Source organism: Plecotus auritus (assembly GCF_963455305.1).
Source record: "Plecotus auritus genome assembly, chromosome: 8".
NCBI lineage: Eukaryota > Metazoa > Chordata > Mammalia > Chiroptera > Vespertilionidae > Plecotus > Plecotus auritus.
Window position 1 is genome coordinate 148,945,433 of NC_137782.1, and position 24,289 is coordinate 148,969,721.

The 24,289-nt window shown below is 37.3% G+C and overlaps 1 protein-coding gene across 4 annotated transcripts in view; it reads left to right on the top strand.

Annotated features, from left to right (window-relative positions):
• FBXO11 (F-box protein 11) overlaps positions 1-24,289 on the top strand; it is a 91,870-nt gene that overhangs the window by 42,025 nt on the left and 25,556 nt on the right. For 2 of the 4 annotated variants that reach the window (XM_080683257.1, XM_080683259.1), the window contains exons 2-5: positions 19,330-19,457; positions 19,595-19,676; positions 21,577-21,721; positions 23,293-23,422. In XM_080683257.1, coding sequence (XP_080539383.1) covers positions 19,330-19,457; positions 19,595-19,676; positions 21,577-21,721; positions 23,293-23,422 — 485 coding nt within the window. The remainder of the gene's footprint in view (positions 1-19,329; positions 19,458-19,594; positions 19,677-21,576; positions 21,722-23,292; positions 23,423-24,289) is intronic. The other 2 variants (XM_080683256.1, XM_080683258.1) reach the window with 2 other exon arrangements.

The following is a 24,289-nucleotide window of genomic DNA, read 5'->3' on the forward strand; positions in this document are numbered from 1 at the left end:
AGCCCAGCCAATATAACGGTATGTAAGAAATGTCTTAATAAAAGTTTTGTAACTTAATTTTTACAGTATCCTGTTATACATAATCCTATATAATAAAAGAGAAACATGCAAATCAATTGTACCTCTGCTATACCCACAAGCCACGCCCATCAGCCAATCAGGATGGAGTATGCAAATTAACCCAACCAAGATGGTGGTTAATTTGCATATCCAGATGCAGAGCCAAGACTGAAGACAGTGTAGAAGGAAGCCAAGCGCTGCAGAAGGGAGCGAAGCTGAGGAGAAGCAAGCGGGGAAGTGGCGAAGGGAGGGAAGCAGGTGGGGCGGTGGAGAAGGCTGTAGGAAGCCCTATTCTTGCAGGAATCTTCCTGCAACGGGCCTCTAGTTATTAATAACGAACTACAACGTTTGCTTATGACTGATTACTATAAATCACGCTGCATTCATTTCCCTTATGTGCTTTACACATAGACGCACCATTTCTCTCCACTAATACTAGCAAGCCAATATTTTAGCAGCCGGTTGCCACATCATTAGTCCTGGACTGACTTGTTTGGTGTGCACAACAGGAAATATTTCCCTTTTGGAGAACAAGAAAAATAGGTTTATTTGCGTTACGCTTATTAATCTGTGCAGTTATTCAGTGTCTGGAAAGTTGATGTTCAGAAAAAATACTAATTTTTTTTTAAATGTTCTATTACATTAACGATTACTCATTTATTTCAGCCCTTTGTATTCAGCATGTCTTTATCGAAATAAACCTACATTTCTATGAAAATTGAAGCTTTTGGGTTTTTTTGCAGCCCACATAAACTTAAACCTTGTTTATTTGGCCCATGAGCCTTTGAGTTTGACATGCTTGTTGTAGATAGATTTCAAATATATATATTTTCTCTTCACTCATATAAAGTACAATAATGGGACTTTTTAAATAGTCTGCTGGAGAAGCCTTATGTTTCTTGTACTTGTAACTGCCAAGGCTATCTTGTAATTTTGATGGCAAAATATATTTTTCATTCAATGCCTCTGAGTTCCTGAACACTTCCTTCTCTAGCTTCTTTTGTCTTCCCATAAAAGCTCCTGAATAAGATAGATTCTTTAGTTTTCTTGTTATTTTTTATGTCCTTTCTTCTTTCTGAACACCTAATGTTTCATCTTTCATAGTCTGCTCATACGTTATCCTCAAGCCCCATTTCTGTTCATTCTGTGAAATCTTCCCCTATGATTCTGAACTACATTTACTTTTATTGCTTTTCTATAGTTTCATTTATATAAATTATTTGCACAGAGTCAACATCTTAATAAAATGTGTGAGTATAAAATATATATGAATATACACTATTAATAGTCTCTAATTGTCTCACATGATCTGGTACTTCAGCATAGTGATATAGATAGGTAGGTAGGTAGGTAGGTAGGTAGGTAGGTAGGTAGATAGATAAATAGCATGTTTTTCTCCTTAATTATCATGTATGTCTTTTCTCTCTAAACAAATGGCATGTTCTTTGTTGACTGGTAGAATTTATATACTGATTTTGTAATGTTTAGATAATAAATTTGCATACACAATCAGGTATGAAGACCTGGAAATCTGATGCCCTAATTAGAAGAATTGTGTACAGAGTAAAGATAAATGAATCGTGAGTGGTGAACTTTGAGTAAAGTGGATGAATTGCTGTGCATAAATAGCGTGATGTCTATTTGGCTGCTCAAAACTTAGCCTCCTATTTCTCTATCAAATTTGAAAATTGTTGATTTCTTGGTTTCTGCTGTGATGCTTTACTTATAACATTCCCTCCACCCACCTCATCCCAATATAATTTTAAACCACATACTTAAAGCTTAATTTTATATTTCCTCAACTATGAATAATATGTATAAGATGATGATACCATGGTTCTTGCCTTTCCACCACTAAGGTGTTTCAGTACTACATTTTCATTATCAAGGTTAATAACATTTATATTGCTAATGAAGTATTTTCTTGAGTGATTTGTATTAGGTTGATTCTAGATGTTGAAAATAATAACAGTGTTTGTGTTATTATTAATATGGAGATATCTTTTCTATAGAGCCAAGTATGTACTAGATTCTAGTTCTTTCTACTACCTAATATTTCTAGGTGACTCAAAAGAGATTATTCCTAATTGTTCTGATAGGTTATTTTATATATTTAATGTATTGCCTTTATCATGTCCTCAAGTTTTTCTAAGCTCCCTGCTGTTTAACCTATTGATTTCTCTTTTTGTCCAGGAAATTTTATTCCTACTGCTCTGGAGCCTGGTTCCAATCTATGGACCTGCTTCACACCCTTTATCTTGGAATTACTTCCCTTTATTGTTTTTCTGTGATGATTTTATTAATTACTACATTCTAAGTCTTCCTTTTTCTATATTTACTCCCTAGTTGAAATGATGTCCTCAAGTAACTTTCTAAGAAAGGTTATATAGGGAGATAACTTTGTAAGTCTGCATGTCTAGAAATTTCTTTATTTGCACTGATCATAAAAAGATTTCCTTTTATTGATCTACAATGAACATTGTTTTCAGATCCACATATTACTGTTATTTTTCATTGTACTTATTTTCAAAGTTCAAAGCTTCTTTGAGGTTTTAAGGGAACTTGATGGCTCCCTTTTCTTTTGTAGCCTCCAACATGCTTTATTAGGCAGTAGCTTCCTCAATTTTGCTTCTTTTTGTATCCTGTCTCCAAGTATTATTGATATTTACAATACAGAAATATCTAAGGAGATACCCATTATGAAAATACAAAGGGTCTAATGTTTGCGTTGTGGTGGTTTTGTATAAAATGTTAACTCATTAACATTTTGAATAAAATAAGACATGGTAAAGTATGATTAAATATTTTTTTAATTTTTTAAACATTTCCAAAAGTCGTATATGTTCCATTTCATGGTTCTTCGTTTTTATACTAATACTAATACTAGCAGCCCGAAATTCGTACAAGAATAGGCTTTCTTCCCCCAGCTACTGGCACTGGCTTCCCTCAGGTCACTCGGGACCCAGGCTTCCCTTGCAGCCCTGGCTTTGTCTGGAAGGACGTCCGGTCTAATTAGCATATTATGCTTTTATTATTATAGATACTTCTAGTAATAAGTATATCCAGTAGTATTTAGCAAGACCAATTGGTATTTAGATAGCACAGTGGTTAAAAGTGTGGTGCTCTGGAATTAGACTGCCTCTGCTACTTAATACTGTGTAACCTTGGGCAAGATGCTTAACCTCTTTGCTTAGTTTCCTCATCTATAAAATAGGAATAATAATGTGTTCTCATAGAGTTGATACAAGGATTCAATGAGTTAATACATATATAAAACACTTGAAACACTAGTGCCGGCACTTTTTTTTTTTTTAATATATTTTATTGATTTTTTACAGAGAGGAAGAGAGAGGGATAGAGAGCTAGAAACATCGATGAGAGAGAAACATCGATCAGCTGCCTCCTGCACACCTCCCACTGAGGATGTGCCCGCAACCAAGGTACATGCCCCTGACCGGAATCGAACCCGGGTCCTTTCAGTCCGCAGGCCGACGCTCTATCCACTGAGCCAAACCGGTTTCGGCTAGTGCCGGCACTTTTAAGTTTTCAGTCTTTAGGTACTAGTACTACTACTCTTATTCCAGTTACTATCATTGTTATCATCATTGTTTCTATTTCTTATATAATAAACTTTTGGGGGGGGGGTGGCATCTAGATTACTTTGGTTAAAAATAAATAAAATGTATTTGGAGTCCCTTGACCTAAAAATTCTTTTGCTACCACTTACTAGCTTTCTAACCTTTAGCATTTCACTGAACTTTAATGGGCCTCAGTAAAACAGGTTAATAATATTTTTCTTATCAGGCGATCTCTTGATCTGTAAAATATTACTAGGAATCATGCAGTCCCAGAATTCATGGTCTATGGAACGAGAAAGAAAGAGAACTGATAATGCTCAGCCTCCCCACTCCCTCTCTCCTTCCTCCCTACCTCTGTCCATTTTCCTTCCCTCAAAGCATAGTTTATGGGCCTCGCCAGTGTGGCTCAGTGGTTGAGCATCAACCCAGGCACCAAGAGGACCACTGGTTTGATTCCTGGTTGGGGCATATGCCCAGGTTGTGGGCTTGATCCACAGTAGGGGGCGTGCAGTGTATCCAGGATGTTTTCATCGATGTTTCTATCTCTCTCTATCTCTCTTTCTCTCTAAAAAAATCAATAAAAACCTTTCCAAAAAAAAGTTTCTGAGATAAATTAACATCAAAGATTAAGCATTTAATGTTTGTAAAAGTATAATAGCTTCATTCTCATTTTTTAAAATATTTTATTGATTTTTTTACAGAGAGGAAGGGAGAGGGATAGAGAGCTAGAAACATCAATGAGAGAGAAACATCGATCAGCTGCCTCCTGCACACCCCCTACCGGGGATGTGCCCGCAACCAAGGTACATGCCCTTAACTGGAATCAAACCCAGGACCCTTCAGTCCGCAGGCCAACGCTCTATCCACTGAGCCAAACCAGTCAGGGCTTCATTCTCATTTTGATCTTCATGCTCTACCTTCCTATTCCTTCCCCATAAAACTGAACTAATAAAAGGCATTTTTTAAAAATTTCTGAATTTCATGTGAAAATAAAATTAGGGGCAGGCTAAATTGTGTTCTCTTAAGCCTTGTGCATATGTTCATTTGTGTGTCCTATTTTATACTTTCCTAACACCTTGTGGGTGTCTTTAGTAATAGCACAGATTGTATTGCTTCATTTATTTGTTACATATCTAGCTTCCCTACTAGATCAGGTCCCTCAGTGGCAGATGTTTATATTGACTAGCAAATGACTTATATGAATCTCAGGTTAGACTAGAATTAGGTTTGTCATAATTGTTGATTTGTGGCCATAGTTATTATCTTGAATTAATGATGCACTTGATACTCTGGTCATATTAGCTCCTACTTTGGGTGTAATGCTACTTTTGAGTTACAGTGTTGCTCAATTGAACTTAAAAATTTATGAAAGCTACTAACTTTAAAAATAATTTTTTCTTGTTTGATAAAGCAGGGAAAATAATTGTATTATTTTGTGAATTTTCTCACTTTAGGGAATACTAAAAATGAAAAACTGGAAGTAAAAATATGAGACTAGAAGAAAGAATTTTAAAATGTTTCATTTGGGGGTGAAGTTATTTTATACTCTTCCCTGAAAGCAATGGGCAGGGGGATGTCTTAGAATAGAATATGATATGTAGCAGGAAAGAATGAAAACAAAGCTAAGCTATTCCCAAAGGATGTTAATCCTTGAATTAGTAGTTGGTTGATTTTCTTTTATTTCTCATCAAGCAAGAGTTATGAATTCTTGTCAATTCTGGCACCTTACAGACATTTTTATATACAGTACTAGAGGCCCAGTGCACGAATTTGTGCATGGGTGGGGGTCCCTCGGGGTGGCCTGCAGGGATTGGGCCAAAACCCGCAGTCTGACACCGCCTGCCACTTCCGCTCATCCTGGCCCCCCTGCGCCTGCCACAGACTCACATCACCGCAGCTGCACTTACCAGCTGTGAGCCCTGCGTCTGGTGCCCATCCCGAGGTGGGGAGGCGGGACGAGATCGGCGGGCGATAGGATGCCCTTGCCAGACAGGGATCTGGATCCATCCCGCTGATGTTTGTGCCACTTTTATATCATTTCTTCCTTATGAAGCATCTAGGGATGGGACGCGGCCGCAGTGCCCGAGGCTGACTTCCAGGAGGCTGGCAGTGCTGGCGGCACCAGTCATCAGTGCCAGGCCCATTTTCCAGAGATTGGACCTGCAGGATTACTTGAGGGAGTGAGTGGCTGCCACTGGGCTGGTGAGCCACTCGGAAGGGTCAGTCAGCTGAGCGGCACTCCTCCTATGGGAGCACACTGACCACCAGGGGACAGATCCTGCATTGAGCGTCTGCCACATCATACCTGGTGGTCAGTGCACATCATAGTGACCAGTCGACTGGTCGTTCGGTTGCTTCTATATATATTCGGTTCAGTCGCTTAGGCTTCTATATATTGATAGTTTTGACATCAATAGATAACAATTATCTTTACATTATATGGCTGTTTCTCAAGAATTGGATGGCACCTCTACAATGACACATCAATAAATAATTGTGCCATATGTAAATGATGATAGCTAATTACACTTTCTGACTATCTCGCCACTCCTAATATAGTGTATTTTCAGAGTGATAAAATTCTCTGATTATCTTCAACTCAAATCACTCACTCACTAGACCTTAAGATCCATATATTTAGTTTTGCTGAGAATCTCCACATGAATGTCCACAGGTATCTCAAAACTCAAAATCCAAACATGAACTTATCTTATTTTTTTCTCTCCTTCCCCCACAAAGGTCCCTGCCTTAATGCATGGCACCACCATCCATTGGATTGCCCAAATTAATATTATTCCTGGCTCTATCCTATTCTCTTCCCCGACCCACATACGTGGAATTCAGTCACCAAGTTTAATTAATTTATCTTGTGACTATACTTCAAATCTAATCCATTCTTCCAACTTATTACCATAGTTCAAGCCATGTTTATCTCTCAGTTATATATTGCCATAGCCTCCTAAGTGGTCTCCCACCACCATCCACTTTCAATTGTTTTTACATTGTTCAGGTAATCTCCCTAAAACACAAAACTTGTCACTCTTCTAGACTATCCTTGGCCTTCAAGATAAAATTTAAATTCTTTAAAGTGTTTATAGTAGGTACCCTTCATAATCTGGCCCCACTACATGATTCAGGCATACAGAGCAACTTGCATTTGCAGTTCCTTGAGACCTGTGCTGGAGATGAGTACCTTCAGATTTTCACACACTACTCCTCCTAGACTGATTCCCAGTTGTCATTCACCTCAGCTTGGACTTTTTTCAAGAAACCTTTACTCATATGTCAATATCATCTAAGATATGATTAGATGTTCTTGTGTGTTCCCATAGTATCTTCTGCTTATCCTTCTTATAACATGTGGCATACTGTTTTATTATTTATTGTCTACATCTCACATAACCTCTTGGAGGGTAAATAAACATTCTGTTTGGTTCGGTTTCACCAGTACCTCATACAGTGTGCACAGTACATTTATTCTTCACTCACTGAGAAAATATTAAAAATTGTCTTAAACACACTTTAAGACAATTTAGAATGAATTTGTTTGATTTTTATAATATCAGAAATTTAGCTTCTGAAGATTATTCAGTGGCCGAAATGTAAATATATTTTCTTAGACCAGTCTTAGATAATTTCTATAGTTCATGTTGTGGTGAAAATTGAGCAGAAGAGTGTGTGTGTGAGTAATAACTGAATACATTAAGGGAAGTGTAGAACAATCTTCTCAATAATTAGATTTTTTAAAGTTTGTAACTATAACACAATTAGAAACATCTGTTCATAGCAAGTCAAACTTTTATAAAGCAGATTTTTACAATGACTTTACTACTGGACTCCCCACCTTAAAATCTTTAAGTAAATTTTTAAAGTAAAATATTTAAGCCTTAAGTAAAATACTTGAAAAGCATTTAAAATAAACTTGATTTCAATTTATTTTTGGATTTTTTTTAGTAGTTAGAAAAAAGTTGTGGTAGTTCCCAACTGTGTTAGAAACAGTTGCCAAGTGTGGTGTTTTACACCGTGAGACTGGGAGCTGTTTCTAAGCACAGTTACTAGCACAGATTTGCCTAAGTTTCCAATTTGATCTGTGGCTATGCGTAAGTAATGTGGAATATGTATAATATTTGGGGGGGCGGGAACCTCTGTAAATTAAAATCTATAAACCATCCTCTAAGTCCTAAAATGTATAGACTTTAATCCCCAGCCACAAGTACAGTATTTTGTAAATCTTTGAGATAGTTATAAAGGTATGTAAAAATTAAGGTATTCTACTAGTATTAGCTTCAGAATGTATAGAATTAGCCTGGCTGGATGGCTCAGTTGGTTGGAGCCATTGTCCTATACACCAAAAATAAGAATATATAGAATTAAGTAGCTTATTTTGTTGAAATGAATCCTAATGTAATTTTTCAATGTTATTTAATATCAGATTTCAAATATTATTTTTTAGTAAAGAAAAAATACTTACTCTCCAGAAGCCTTTGCTTTTCCGCTGTGGTTCATAGTAATAGTGAAGACTCTAGTATATTTTTACAGGATTTATGTTCAAACCTAAAAAAATTGAAAATAAATTTTGATATATATAGTATAAAATCCATTTAAATTGCATGGTTCTTTTTATTATTTAAGAGGACCAATAAGAATTTAGTAAAGGGGTGTGTGTGTGTGTGTGTGTGTGTGTGTCCGTGTCCGTCCATTTAAATTAGCCACCACGTGGTTATTGAGCACTTAAAATGTGGTTTGTCTGAATTTGAGGCATGCTTGTGTTAAAAGTACATAGTTACTTTAAAGATTTAATAGGAAGATAAAAGAATGTAAAATATCTCAATTTTATATTACATGTTGAAATGATAAAGTTTATATAAATAGTGGGTTAAATTATATTAAAATTTATTTAGCTACTAAAAATTAAAAATTACAAAATATGGATCACATTCTGTTTCTATTGGAGATATTGGGTTCAAGAACATTTTTAACTGAAAATTAAATTTTCTATAAGTTATGGTTGAAATTGAATGTTGAGTTTATTTTTATTAGTCTTATATTACAGCTTAACATCTAAATATTAGCATTCTAATATTATGTGTACCAGGTTTATCGGTTAATCATGCAGATTTTGTAATCAAAGAAAACATGATTATTTCAAGAGAAACATCAAAAGTGCTTTATTCAAAGTAATGTCCATTGTTAGCTACACATTTCCCCCATCTTTCAGGTAATTTGTGGATACCATCCCAATAGAACTTTTCTTGTTTTGAGGCAAACCATTCAGAAACCCAATTTTCCACTTCTTCGTACGTTTTGAAGAGCTGCTCAGAAAGTGCGCGTGCCATCTATTGAAACAAGTGGTAATCTGAAGGAGCAAGGTCTGGTGAATATGGCGGGTGGGTTAATAACACTTCGCAGGCAAGATCTTCCAATGTGTCTTTAACTAGTTTTGAAGTGTGTGATGGTGCGTTATCATGAAGCAAAATTACTTCACCATGTCTTCTGGCCCATTCTGGTGGTTTTACGATCAAAGCGTGGTTCGGATTGATTATGTGTTGTCGGTAGTGATCAGTATTAACGGTTTCACCTGGTTTTAGAAGCTCATAATACACCACGCCTTCCTGATCCCACCAAACACAGAGCATTGTCTTCTTTCTGAAGCTATTTGGCCTTGCAATCGATGTTGATGGTTGACCTGGATCAACCCATGATTTTGTGTGTTTGGGATTCTCAAAGTAAATCCACTTTTCATCGTCAGTCACAATTCAATGCAAAAAAGGCTCTCTTTCATGCCATTGAAGCAACATTTTACTGATGACTTTTCGGCTTTCCATTTGTCTTTCGTTCAGTTGATGTGGCGCCCATTTTCCTTACTTAAAAATCTTTCCCATTGCTTATAAACTATCAGAAATTGTTTGCTGAGCAACATTTAATCTTTCTGCAAGTTGTTTTTGAGTTTGACATGCATCTTCATCCAATAATGCTTATAATTGTTGGTCTTCAAACTGTTTCGGTTGACCTGGACATTCTTCGTCTTTCACATCAAAATCATCACTTTTAAAGCATTTAAACCAGCGTTCATAAGTATCTTAAGATGGTGCATGTTCACCATAAACTTCCCAAAGTATACAATAACTATCAGCAGCACTTTCCTTCAAAATAAAGTAATGAGCCCTAACCGGTTTGGCTCAGTGGATAGAGCGTCGGCCTACAGACTTAAGGGTCGCAGGTTCGATTCCGGTCAAGGGCATGTACCTTGGTTGCCAGCACATACCCAGTAGGGAGTGTGCAGGAGGCAGCTGATCGATGTTTCTAACTCTCTATCCCTCTCCCTTCCTCTCTGTAAAAAATCAATAAAATATATTTTTAAAAAATAAAGTTGAGCCCTAACCGGTTTGGCTCAGTGGATAGAGCGTTGGCCTGTGGACTGAAAGGTCCCAGGTTCGATTCTGGTCAAGGGCATGTACCTTGGTTGCGGGCACATCCCCTGTAGGAGGTGTGCAGGAGGCAGCTGATCGATGTTTCTAACTCTCTATTCCTCTCCCTTCCTCTCTGTAAAAAATCAATAAAATATATTTAAAAAAAAAAAAGTTGAATAAAAACTTACTGCAAATGCTCTTTTTTTGGCACAAAATTTGACATTTTTAAGCATAAAAATATCTATGATGTTAACGCCTTCAGAAAATTTGACATGAAGTTTTTTGTTTGTTTTTTAAAATATATTTTATTGATTTTTTACAGAGAGGAAGAGAGAGGGATAGAGAGCTAGAAACATCGATGAGAGAGAAACATTGATCAGCTGCCCCCTGCACACCCCCCACTGGGGATGTGCCCGCAACCAAGGCACATGCCCTTGACCGGAATCGAACCCGGGACCCTTCAGTCTGCAGGCCGACACTGTATCCACTGAGCCAAACCGATTTCGGCTTGACATGAAGTTTTGAAGCTTGCTGTCAATACAACAAAATAGAATACATATCAAATCACATATATATCAACATCTATTTAAAAAAATCCACATTATTAACTGGTACACCTGGTAAAAGTGAAAGCTATAAAAGTAAAAAAATTTTTGACAAAATATTATGTTGAGGACTTGTTTTTAGACTTCGTTGTTGGGACAAACCATAACCAATCCTTCATGATTTCTTGGTTTTTGGTTAGGAGCCAGATAAGCTACCATGGATTATTTAACAAATATTTTGTTTGCTTCAGATGTGCTAAATCAGTTCTGGGGAATACTCCTCCATAATTTTAGAAATAAACAAAAAATAATGGATGTACATGTAAATGAGTTCAGAGGTAGGAAGAAGTGAAACAGTACCTGTCGGGTTTTTATTTTCTATAAAGTAGTATGTAAGTCATCATAGCCCACCAGTAGTGATGGTTTCTTGGAAAAATTACTTGAACTGAGTAAAATTAAAAGGTCTCCATAGATGAGAACCAACATTTAATAAATATTTATTGGGCACCGTAACACTGAAGAAGAATATAAAAGAGGGAGGGGCCTTAACCCTAAGAGCTTATAATTTTGTTAGGAAAGTAAGGCATATGCCAAAAAAGTAAACAATAACACAAGGCCGCTATGATATGATATGGAAAGAATATATGGCATATATACAGTACTACAGAAGTTCCAAAGATGAAGACACTAATGAGTAGAGATTGTTTTTTAACTTTTTCTCTTGCTTACAATAGTGACCAAGTGATTTTCTCAGAATGACCCCTGCCCTCGCCAGTAGCTCAGTTGATTAGAGCATCGTCCAGATACATTGAGGTTGAAGGTTCGAAAACCCAGTCAGTGTACATACAAGAATCAACCAGTGAATGCATAAATAAGTGGAACAACAAATCAGTGTTCCTTTCTCCCTTCCTATCTTTCTCTAAAATCAATCTTTTTATTTTAATTAGAAAAAAAAATAGAATGACCCCTTTGTAAATACCTTCTGGCACTGTACCTTATAGTCAGTGAATGGTAATGTATTTTTGTATTTTTATATGTTTTTATTTTAGAGAGGAATGGCGAGGGAGGGAGAGAAAAATAAATATCAGTGCAAGAGAGAAACATCTATCAATTGCCTCCCATACACACCCAAGACCAGGGATCAAACCTGCAACCTGGGTATGTGCCCTGACCGAGAATCAAACCAGTGACCTTTTGGTGAACAGGGCAGCACTCAACTAACTGAGCCACACCGGCCAGGGCTCAGAAGTAATTAATTATGAGAATTGTATAGAAATTTAGTACAGATTCTTTACCACAGCACAAATAAGAGTTCAATACAATGCTTTATAAAACAACTTGGAATGCTTTAGAATAGGACTGATTATGAATGGGAAATTGAGGTTACTGTAGCTTCAGATATTTGTGGGAACTAATAATAATTACCAGTTTTAAACAGAAGTTGGAGTGGGGTGAGAGAGAGGGTTGTATGGAGTGAAAAATTTGAGAATGAAACTGACTGGCTCACTGACTGATAACTCACAGCACGATAAACTAAGCTGATATCATTCTCACATGCATAGCTAAACCCTAAGAAAGGAAAAAGTGAATGAAGTTCCCAGGTGTAGAAATGAAGGATATCAAATCAAAGCAGTAAGAGGGAGGTGGTACTGCTATATAAAATAGCACAGGACCTTTTGGTCTTGGATATATGTCCTAATGCAGCGGTCGCCAACCTTTCGGACCTCACGGACCACCAGTGATCTGCATACCACTAATTGGCAACCGCTGTCCTACTGGGTCTCTGGTGGAATTTTAGTATACATATAGGGATAGGAAATGCGGTCTTGGGCCTGTTCTGAATACAGCTAGCACTATGACCAAGGTGTGCAGCCTAAAACCTGAAACAACTTCTCTGATTGTGTTTGGACTTTAAAAAGTGTCCAGTGATAAAACAATCTACAAGAGAATTTAAATGAGTTTGTGAAATGATTAAGAGAATTAAAAAAATAAAAATTAAATTAAAAATTTTTTAAATTTTAAAAGGAAGTATGGTGAAGTAACAGACCAGTATGAAAAAGAAACAATAAGCCTAAAAAAGGAAAACCAAAGCAACTTTTTTTAAAACATATTTTTATTGATTTCAGAGAGGAAGGGAGAGGGAGAGAGACAGAAACATCAATGATGAGAGAATCATTGATCGGCAGCCTCCTGCATGTCCCCCACCAGGATCAAGCCAGCAACCGGGGCATGTGCCCTTAACTGGAATCGAACCCGGGACCCTTCAGTCCGCAGGTCAATGCTCTATCCACTGAACCAACCCGGCTAGGGCCAAAGCAACTTTTGAAATTAAAAATATAATCATAGAAATTGGCATCAGGTGGATTATATAGCAGATTAGACAGATATTCTTGCTTGGGCTGAAAAGGAAAAGAAAATCTAGCAATAAATGATTAAGAAGAACTGAATTTAAAATGTAATGATCTATACCCTAACTGGTTTGGCACAGTGGATAGAGCGTTGGCTAGCAATAAATGATTAAGAAGAACTGAATTTATAATGTAATGATCCATGCCCTAACTCGGTGGTCGGCAAACCGCGGCTCATGAGCCACATGTGGCTCTTTGGCCCCTTGAGTGTGGCTGTTCCACAAAATACCACGGCCTGGGCGAGTCTGTTTTGAAGAAGTGGCATTAGAAGTTTAAGTTTAAAACATTTGGCTCTCAAAAGAAATTTCAATCGTTGTACTGTTGATATTTGGCTCTGTTGACTAATGAGTTTGCCGACCACTGCCCTAACTGATTTGGCTCAGCAGATAGAGCGTTGGCCTGTGGACTGAAAGGTCCCAGGTTCGATTCCGGTCAAGGGCATATACCTTGGTTGTGGGCATATCCTCAGTAGAAGGTGTGCAGGAGGTAGCTGATCAATGTTTCTCTCTCGTCAATGTTTCTTTTTTTTTTTTAAATATATTTTATTGATTTTTTTTACAGAGAGGAAGGGAGAGGGATAGAGAGTTAGAAACATCGATGAGAAACATCGATCAGAAACATCGATCAGCTGCCTCTTGCACACCCCCTACTGGGGATGTGCCTGCAACCAAGGTACATGCTCTTGACCGGAATCAAACTTGGGACCCTTCAGTCCACCGACGGACGCTCTATCCACTGAGCAAAACCGGTTAGGGCTCTCATCGATGTTTCTAACTCTCCCTCTCCCTTCCTCTCTGTAAAAAAATCAATGAAATATATATTTTTTAAAAGTAATGATCCAGCCCTAGCTGGTTTGGCTCAGTGGATAAAGCGTCAGTCTACGGACTGAAGGGTCCCAGGTTTAATTCCCATCAAGGGCACATGCCTGACATTTGGGCTCGATCCTCAGTAGGGGGCATGCAGGAGGCAGCCTATCAGTGATTCTCTCTCATCATTGATGTTTCTATCTCTCCCTCTCCCTTCCTCTCTAAAATCAATAAAATAAAATTTAAAAAAAATATATATATATATATAAAAATAATAAATGAATGAATGAATGAATGAATGAATGAATGAATGAGTGAATGTAAGGACCCAAAAGTAAACATTGAAAATACAGGTTTAGCCCTGACTGGTTTGGCTCAGTGGCTAGAGCATCGGTCTGTGCACTGAAGGATGCCGGGTTTGATTCCAGTCAGGGGCATGTACCTTTGTTGCAGGCGTATCCCCAGTAGGGGGTGTGCAGGAGGCAGCTGATCAGTGTTTCTCTCTCATCGATGTTTCTAACTCTCTATCCCTCTCCCTTCCTCTCTGTAAAAAATCAATAAAAATTTTTAAAAAAAGAATGAGAAGAATAATATAAAATATTTATATGATATTGAGGAGGCAAAGGCCTTGCTAAATTAAAACAAAGAAACCAAAAAACAATGAATGTTTCTTATCAAATACTAATAAGCAAGAGTCAAGCAACAAACTAGGAAATAATATTCACAACAGATGACAAAAAATATATATACAGGTTTAAAAAAAGTACTTATATAAAACAAAGCTAAAAGCTGTTAGGAAAATATTATCAGCCCAAAATAGATTTCTAAGGCAAAAGGCATTATTAAGAATAATGATGAAAGGAGTAATTCACCAGGAAGAAATAATAATCTTGTCCCTGTATTTCCAAATAACATCAAAGTATATAAAGCAAGATTTACATACTAAAATTAAATGGATTATCTACAGATAGAGCAGGAAGTTTTATAGGAAATTTTCTTCAAAAGACAATAGACAGTGAAACTACCACTGCCAACAACAACAACAAAACTAAAGGTATAGAATATTTGAACAAGCATTAATAGACTGGATATTTTAGATATATTTAAACTTTACTCTAAAAAATAGAATGTAGATGTTCTTTTCAAGCAGACATGAAACATTTATAGAAACTAACCATATATTAAACTACAATGGATGACTCCACAAATATCCAGTTATATCTTACTGGCTATATTTTTTACTACATTGCATGCAGTATATAGAAAACTTACTTGATTTTCCAAGTTTTGTTTAAAAGTGATGTTAATAGAATAATATTTAAATGAAATAATAGCTAAAACATTTATTGAACTCTTTATGTGAGCCAGACATACTGCTGAGTGTTTTGCATATGTTACTCTATTTACATCCTTTCAGTAGCCCAGTAGTCCTGGGAATTACAAGATACCGTTCTCGTCTTTAATAATTGAAAAAATTTAGACTTAAAAATGTTATTTTGCCCAAGGTCTGCTGTTGGAAAAACCTCTGTTTTTTAATATTACACTGTTACAACCCCTCATCTTTTCAAAACACCTCTATTATTGTAAAATATAGCTAGGTAGAGAAATTTCACAAAAAAAGAATTATTATTAAAGTTTAGAATTATTACTGAGATTGGTATTGTAATACCAACAGGCCTTGCCACACGCCTGCTGCCCCAGCGGTGCTGAGGGGACTGAGCACCACCATCTTGTGGCTGTGGGTGCTGCCATCTTTGAGGGCGTGGCAGCAATTAGCATATCCCCTCCTTATTGGCTGTGGGTGCCGCCTCTGCCACGGTGTGAGGGTCAATTAGCATATTCCCTCTTTATTAGCTAGGATGATACTCATATTGTCTCATCTTTGGCCAGTGGGTGGCTCCCTACATCATGGAGTTTATATTTTAGTAAACATATACACATGTAAGAATATGTATGTATAACCTTAAACCACACACACAAAACACTGTATATTTTGGTTTTTAAACTTACTGTATATTAAAGATAGTTCCTTATTAGTCTATATAGAACTGCTTATATCTTGTAATTACCACTTAATAGTTTATTGTATAGCTAGGCCATCATTTATTTAATAAACCCTTATTGATGAACATTTGTTACCTTTTAGTATTGGAAACAGTATGCAATAAAAATCTTGGTCCATACTACATTGCCCATATGTGTGAATATAGCTGCAGAATCAATTCCTAGAAATGGAATTGCTAAGTAATAATAGCTATTGCCAAATTGCTCTTCTTAGAGCAATTAAGAACTCTTTTTCCTTCACATTATCCTTTCATAATACTAATATGTGACCAAACTTTATCTTTCATAATTTGTTATGTGAAAAATATCTCATTTTCATTTCTATTAGCATTTCATTTCTAGTTTCTTAATTCTGAATTATCTGCCCATGTCCTTGCCTTGGCCCAATTTTCTATTGAATTATTGATCTTTTCCCTATTTATTTGTAGACAAGGAAATTATTACCCATTTGTGTGACATTTGTTGCAGGTTTTTTCCTAATTGTGTTGCTTCTTTTAACTGTTTATGGTGTTAATTTTCCAAGCAGAATTTTTAATCTACACTAACAAAAGAGAAAGATGCAAATTGTACCTTTGCAACGCCCACCAGCCAATCAGTAGTGTGTATGCAAATTAACCCAACAAAGATGCTGGGTTAATTTGCATACGCAGGCCCCCGAGGGGGCAGGCGGGACGCTTGCGTCATTGCCATGTCGACAGCGCAGGCATTCCGCACTGCCCCAGCAGCTCCGGGCCTCTGGGCAACATGGGAAGGTGGAAAGGCAGCTCTGGGCGGGAGCGAAGGCAGTGCTGGCAGCCAGGGGAAGGAAGGCCCATTCTTGCTCAAATCTTTGTGCATCAGGCCTCTAGTGTTTTATGTATTACTCAAATGTATTATTTATTTAAAAACAATCTAACTTAGAATTAGTTTTTCCCCCCTGATTTCTTTCCAGAATAAGTGCCAACCTATTGTCCTGTCACCTCCTAATTTTTAGTCTGTATTTCTTACAAACAAGGATATTATTTTAAATAAACATGCTATAGCTATAAAAGTCAGAAAGTTATCATTGACACATTATTGTCTTCTAATCTTTAGACCCCACATTTAAGTTTCACTATTGGTCCTAATAGCCACATTTCAGCAAAAGGATCTAGTTCAGAACCACACATTGCATTTAGTTGCCGTATCTCTTTAGTATCCTTCAGTCGGGAACTGTTCTTCAGACTTTCCTTGACTTTCAGAACTTTGACAGTTCTGAAGATGACTCAAAACAAATTAGAACAAATTTGGTTTGTCGAATGTTTCCTCACAATTCGGTTTAGGTTATGCTGTAGAATATAGCTGCTATTGGGTGTCACACTGTTTCAGTTTGTCCTACTAATGATGATATTTACTTTGATCACTTGATTAAGGTACTATCTGATTGACATCTCTACTATAGAGTTACTGTCTTCCCCTTTCTAAAGTTTTTTTTAAACATCTCATTCTTTATCAAATTTCCATTTATTCATTTATTTATAGCAGTATGAATTTATGGGTTGCTGTTCATAAATGTGGGTTATAATTCCTTTACTATCATGAATTTTGATGCTCAACATAATTTTGTTAGTGGGTGAGTATTCAGGCTGACTTTTGTGTCCTTTTGACATGTCCTCATCATTATTTCTACCACAAGGTATTTCAGGCTCATCTTGTATTTTCCCCAATCTGGAATCTGCCATTTCTCCAAAGAACCTTTATTTCTTTTATAGAAAATGTTATTCAGCCCTGTCCGGTTTGACTCAGTGGATAGAGTGTCGGCCTGTGGACCGAAGGCTCCCAGGTTCGATTTTGGTCAAGGGCACGTACCTGAGTTTCAGGCTCTTTCCCGGCCCGGTTCCTGGTTGGGGCTCATGCAGGAGGCAACCAATCGATGTGTTTCTCTCTCATCGATATTTCTCTCTGTCTTTCCCTCTCTCTTCCACTCTCTCTAAAAAATAAATCAATGGAAAAATATCCTTGGGTGAGGATTAAAAAAAGAAGAAGCCCTAACCGGTTTGGCTCAGTAGATTGAGCATTGACCTCCGGACTGAAGGGTGTCCTAGGTTCGATTCCAGTCAAGGGCACATGCCCAGGTTGTGGCCTCGATCCCCAATAGGCAGCCGATCAATGATTCTCTCTCATCATTGATGTTTGTATCTGCCTCTTCCTCTCTGAAATCAATAAAAATAAATTTTAAAAAAAAAGAAGAAGAAAATGTTATTCAGAAGCCAAGCTCCAAATGCTACTCACGCTCATTGGTATTGGAGTGTCACTGCTTCTAGCTCTCTCTCTTTCTCTCTCTCTCAGTGGACAGAGCTAGGGAATATATATACGTACACACATCTAAAATCATTTCTATATCTATTAAAAATCATTAGTTCTATGTTGATACCTTCCATTCTACTCTAACAACATAGAGTTTATTCTAGTTTTCTCTCTTTTTATATTTTAACTCTCCTCTCTGACAAAAGATATCTAGCTTCCATTATCTTATTTATTTGCTTAGTTCCTGTATTGTGTATAACAGTCTTCCAGGTCTACCATCCCCACTGCTATGTGACACCCTTTTCTCCCTGCTCTTTCTGACTCTTCATTCCAGGGCCACCCTACCCTCAATGCAGACTTCTCTTTTCCCCTCTTGAACTCGAACACCCTGTGCCAGACCACTCTCTATGTGGATGCTCTTTTCATCCTTCTTGGTATCTGGTATTTTATACCAAGCTGTCCCTCTGTCAGCATTGTCCTCACTCACCTGACTTTGACTCTGACACCCCTTGCCTGGTTGCCCTTCCCATCCCTCTTGGGTTCTAACCATGACTCACTCCCCTTCTCTCAAGCCCCTCATCAAGTGAACCTGTTTTTTTTGTTTTTGTTTTTTTTAATGCCTGTTTTTGTTTGTTTTTTATGCCTTCCAAGTTTTATGTCATAACCTTGAAAGAACTTCTCTAATGTAATAAAAAAATATTTTTTTCTATTTTCTTGTAGTGATTTTGTTTCCTTTTTTGTATTTAAATATATGGTGTATTTTGGAATTTATTTTGAAGTAAATAAAATAAAAAGCCAACATTTCATTCAGATGGTTATCATCTAGTTAGCTGGAATTTTATATAAAAGTTGTATTTACCACCACCACCACCACAAAAAAATGTTTAGGAAGTTTTTAAAAAGTTAACTGCAGCCCTAGCCGGTTTGGCTCAGTGGATAGAGCGTCAGCCTGCGGACTGAAAGGTCCCAGGTTCGATTCCGGTCAAGGGTACATGCCCGGGTTGCGTGCTCAATCCCCAGTAGGAAGTATGCAGGAAGCAACTGATCCAAATGATTCTCTCTCATTTATGTTTCTATCTCTCTCCTCTCTGAAATCAATAAAAATATATTTAAAAATAAAAAAGTTTACTGCATCCATAAGAGCTCTTTTTTTTAATAGATATCATTTTTCATATTGCTTTTGTTTATAACAGATGATGATGTACCTGCAGATATGGTTGCAGAAGAATCAGGTCCTGGTGCACAAAACAGTCCTTACCAGCTTCGTAGAAAAACTCTTTTGCCGAAAAGAACAGCGTGTCCTACAAAGAGCAGTATGGAGGTAAATTAAGTGTCACTGCTTTTCTTTTTGTAATGAAAGAATTATTAGGAAACAAACAAAAAAGGAAAGGGAATGTCATCATTTTTTAGAAGTAAATAAAAATATTTGCTTAATTAGTTTTAATTTTGTTTTTGAAGGGTGCCTCTACTTCAACGACAGAAAACTTTGGTCATCGTGCAAAACGTGCAAGAGTATCTGGAAAATCACAAGATCTGGCAGGTATTTCCTATGGGAAAACTAAGGGACAGGGTCAAGTAACTTTTTTTATTTTGTTTGATACCAAAATATTAAAATTAAATTAAATGTACTTTAGTATTTCATTTGGGATTGAGAAAGTGATTATTATAGAACTAGAGGCCCGATATATGGATTCATGCACTGGTGGGGTCCCTCAGCGTGGCCTGTGGGCATTGGGCCGAAACCCGCAGTCCAACGCCGCCTGCCACTCCTGCCTGCCGTTCCCGCTCATCCCAGCCCCACTGTGCCTGCCACCATGGGCTTGAGTCCAGTCAGTCCCGATTGGGAGAGGCTCGCGCTGCCACAGCAGCACTTGCCAGCCATGAACCCTGCTTCTGGCATCCGTCAGTCAGCTGAGCGATGCTCCCACTGTGGGAGTGCACTGACCACCAGGGGGCAGCTTTGGTCATTTGGTCACTTAGGCTTTTATATATATAGATAAACATGACAACTCTGACCTCTCCCTCTTTGAGTTTGTTATATAAAAACACCTTGTGTTGCCCTAGCTGGTTTGGCTCAGTGGACAGAGAATCAGCCTGCAGACTGAAGGGTCCCAGGTTTAATTCCAGTCAAGGGCACATGCTCAGGTTGCAGGCTCAATCCCCAGTGGAGGACATGCAGGAGGCAGCTGATCAGTGGTTCCCTCTCATCACTGATGTTTCTATCTCTCTCTCCCTCTCCCTTCCTATCTGAAATCAATAAAAATATATTTAAAAAATAAAAACACCTTGTGGTCCAGACAGTTTGGCTCAGTGGATAGAGCATCTGCCTGTGGACTAAAGGGTCCCAGGTTCTATTTTGGTCAAGGGCCTTTTCCCCGGGTTGCAGGTTTGATCCCCAGTAGGGGGTATGTAGAAGGCAGCCAATCAATGACTCTGTCATCATTGATATTTCTATCTCTCTCTCCCTCTCCCTTCCTCTCTGAAATCAATAAAAATATGTTTTAAAAAAATAAAATATGCCTTGTGCCCTGGCCAGTGTTGTAATGTGGTTAGAGCGTTGGCCTGCCCACGAAAGGATTGGATTCCCAGTCAAGGGTGCACATACTTGGGTTGTAGGTTCAATCCCATCGGGGTTGTATGAGAGGCAACCAATCAGTGTATCTCTTTCACATTGATGTTTCTCTCCCTCCTTCCCTACCTTCTACTCTCTCTAAGGGAAAAAAAAAATCATTGGAAATAAAATATCCTCAGGTGAGAATTAACCCAAAAATAAAAAACCTTTTGTATATTTTCACCAGTTTCTGAAATGGTACATAATAGCTAATGAGAATACTTAATGTCAAGATAAAAAAAATAAATGTGTCATCTATGAAAGAAAATGTTTATAAAATGATTGTCGCCCTAGCCAGTTTTGTTCAGTGGAAGGAGCGTCCGCTTGTGGACTGGAGGGTCCCAGGTTTGATTCCAGTCAAGGGCACATGCCTGGGTTGCAGGCTCAATTCCCAGTGTGGGGGTTGCAGGAGGCAGCCAATCATTGATTTTCTCTCATCATTGATGTTTCTCTCTCTCCTTCTACATTCCTCTCTGAAATCAGTAAAGATATATTAAAAAAAAAGATTTGTCATCACAAAGTAAAAGCTATTAGATAAAATGAAAATTATGGTTTTTATTTATTTTACTTTTAATCCTCACCCAAGGATATGTTTTTATTGATTTTAGAGAGCGGGGAAAGGAAAGAAACAGAGAAAAACATTGTTTGGCTGTTTCCTGTATGTGTCCTAACCTAGAATCAAGCCCACCACCCTTCTGTGCACAGGACAGTGCTCCAACCGAGCTACACTGACTGACCAGAGCGAAAATTATGCTTTTTAAGTAATGGGGAAGTCATTACTAACACGATAAATAAGTTGTTTATATTTTATTTGTTAATCTCTGTATAGCAGCACCTGCTGAACAGTATCTTCAGGAGAAACTGCCAGATGAAGTGGTTCTAAAAATCTTCTCTTACTTGCTGGAACAGGATCTTTGTAGAGCAGCTTGTGTGTGTAAACGCTTCAGTGAGCTTGCTAATGATCCAATTTTGTGGTAAGTTAAATTTTATTTCTTACTATCTTGAGATATATTATTTGGTGCCCAAAATGCTTGAAATGGTAGGGAGGTTGAAGTGTTGATTATAATTAAATAAGATTAAAATTAGGTTGCTTGTAAATTTTAAGTTACCTGTTTATCACAAATGTGAGTTGTCACTTGAGGTGATATTTATAAAACAATAAATGAAGTACTTTCTCTGCTATTTATCAGTTAATAGCAACTGAGTGTGTAAAATGTTTTTCATTTAATTGCTTTTAAAAAACAGAACTAAGCCCGGCCGTTGAGGCTCAATGGTTGAGCATCAAACCTATAAACCAGGAGGTCACGATTCAATTCCCTTGTCTGGGCATATGCCCAGGATGTAAGCTTGATCCCCAGTATAAGGCATGCAGGAGGCAGCCGATCAATGATTCTCTCTCATCATTGATGTTTTCTGTCTCTTCCTCTCCCTTCTTCTCTGAAATCAATATATATTTTTTTACAAACACAGAACTAAGGCTCCTGGCCGGTTTGGCTCGGTGGATAGAGTGTCGGCCTGTGGACTAAAGAGTCCCAGGTTTCATTCCGGTCAGGGGCACGTGCCCAGGTTGCAGGCTCGATCCCCAGTAGGGGGCGTACAGGAGGCAGCTAATCGGTGATTTTCTCTCATTGTTGATGTTTCTCTCTCTTTCCCTCTTTCCTTTCTCTCTGAAATCAATAAAAATATATATATTTTTAAAAAACACAAAACTAAGTCTAATTTAAAACAGCTAACTAATTAAATTTGATAGTTTAGTGAGAATGTGAATTTTATATATCACTTTTGGAAAATACTTGGATAGTTATATTTATGACCTTGAAATATGCATGCCCTTTGACCCAGTAATTCCACTTCTGAAAGTTTTTTGCTTTATGTACAAATTTTTCATAATGTCATAGTTAATGGTGGTGGGGAATTAGAAATTAGATCTAGCAGTAAGGAAATGGACTTAAGTGAACACAATATAATGTCTGCTTGGAGGGTTGGGGTATAGTCACGAAAAGTGATTTTTACAGTTTTTAATAGCATGAGAAAATGCTATGTTGTAAAAAGTGCCCTGGCTGGGTAGTTCAGTTGATGAGAGTGTTGTTCCTATATATCAAGATTGCAGGTTCAATCCCCAGTCAGTCACATATATGAACCAACCAATGAATGCATTAATGGGTAGAGCAGCAAATCAGTGTTTCTTTTTCTCTCTCTCTCTCTCCCTCCCCCTCCTTCTTTTCTTTCTCTCTCCTCTCTTTCTCTAAAACCAATACATAAAAAGTGAAAAGAGCAGGATACAATATTTTGGTTTTGTATGCTATATAAATCAAAACTATAACAAATGAAACTAACTGTAGATAAAAATGACTGAAAGGAAATATAGTAAACTGTTAATAATAATGTATTGAAAGTATAGGTTATCTCCTTTCTTTGTACTTTTCTATGTTTTGCAATAGTTTGTATGGTGCTAAAGGTAAACTACTTTAGTCCTCAAATAACTTTTTGTAGTTATTTAAAAGGCTACTTATGAATAACTCTTTAATTCCTTTCCCACCTTCAGGAAACGATTATATATGGAAGTATTTGAATATACCCGTCCTATGATGCATCCTGAACCTGGCAAATTCTACCAGATTAATCCAGAAGAATATGAACATCCAAATCCTTGGAAAGAGAGTTTCCAGCAGTTGGTATGAAGTAGAAATAGAAAATATTGCCTTATGTATATTATATATTTGGAGATAAAATTTCCTTTCTAAAAAAGTTAAACTCATGCACGGAGATATTTATATTGTCATACAAACCTATCTTGTGAACCTTATGAAAAGGGGGAATGTTCCAGGTATTCCATGACTTACTGAGAGAGACATTTTGCTGCACTCATGATGACAGGTGTAATGACCCTGATGAAGTAATAGATACTACAAAGGAATATTTATCACTGAGCAAACACAGACATTTAACCTGACATCAAATAAAATAATTAAGGGTTTTTGTTTTTCTTATTGATTTCAGAGAGGGAGAAAAAAGAGAGAGAGAGAAATATCAACAATGAGAGAGAATCATTGATTGGCTGCCTCCTGCACACCCCCCACTGTGGATCAAGCCCAACACCCAGGCATGTGTCTGTCCTGACTGGGAATCGAACCATGACCTCCTTCCTGGTTCATAGGTCGACGCTCAACCACTGAGCCATGCCAGTTGAGCTAATTAAGTTTGTTGGTGTGTGTTTTTTAATTAATTTCAAGAATAGGTTTCAAGCCAGTGCACATTTATCAGCCAACAAAATACTCAACAATTTCACTGCTGACATAATAATCTAAACATTGACAGTAAACATCAGTAGCCTAGAAGCAGTTATACTTTCTATGGGTCTGTTTGAACTTTTGTTTAAATTATTGGTGTTCAATAAATTTAAATTTTTAAATTTAAATTTTTACTTTTAGCATAATTTTTATGTAGTCCTTTACAAATGGCTCCCAACTAGGATGATTTTGCTCCACGGGGGACATTTGACAACTTCTGGAGACGTTTTTAGTTATCGCAACTGGAGAAGA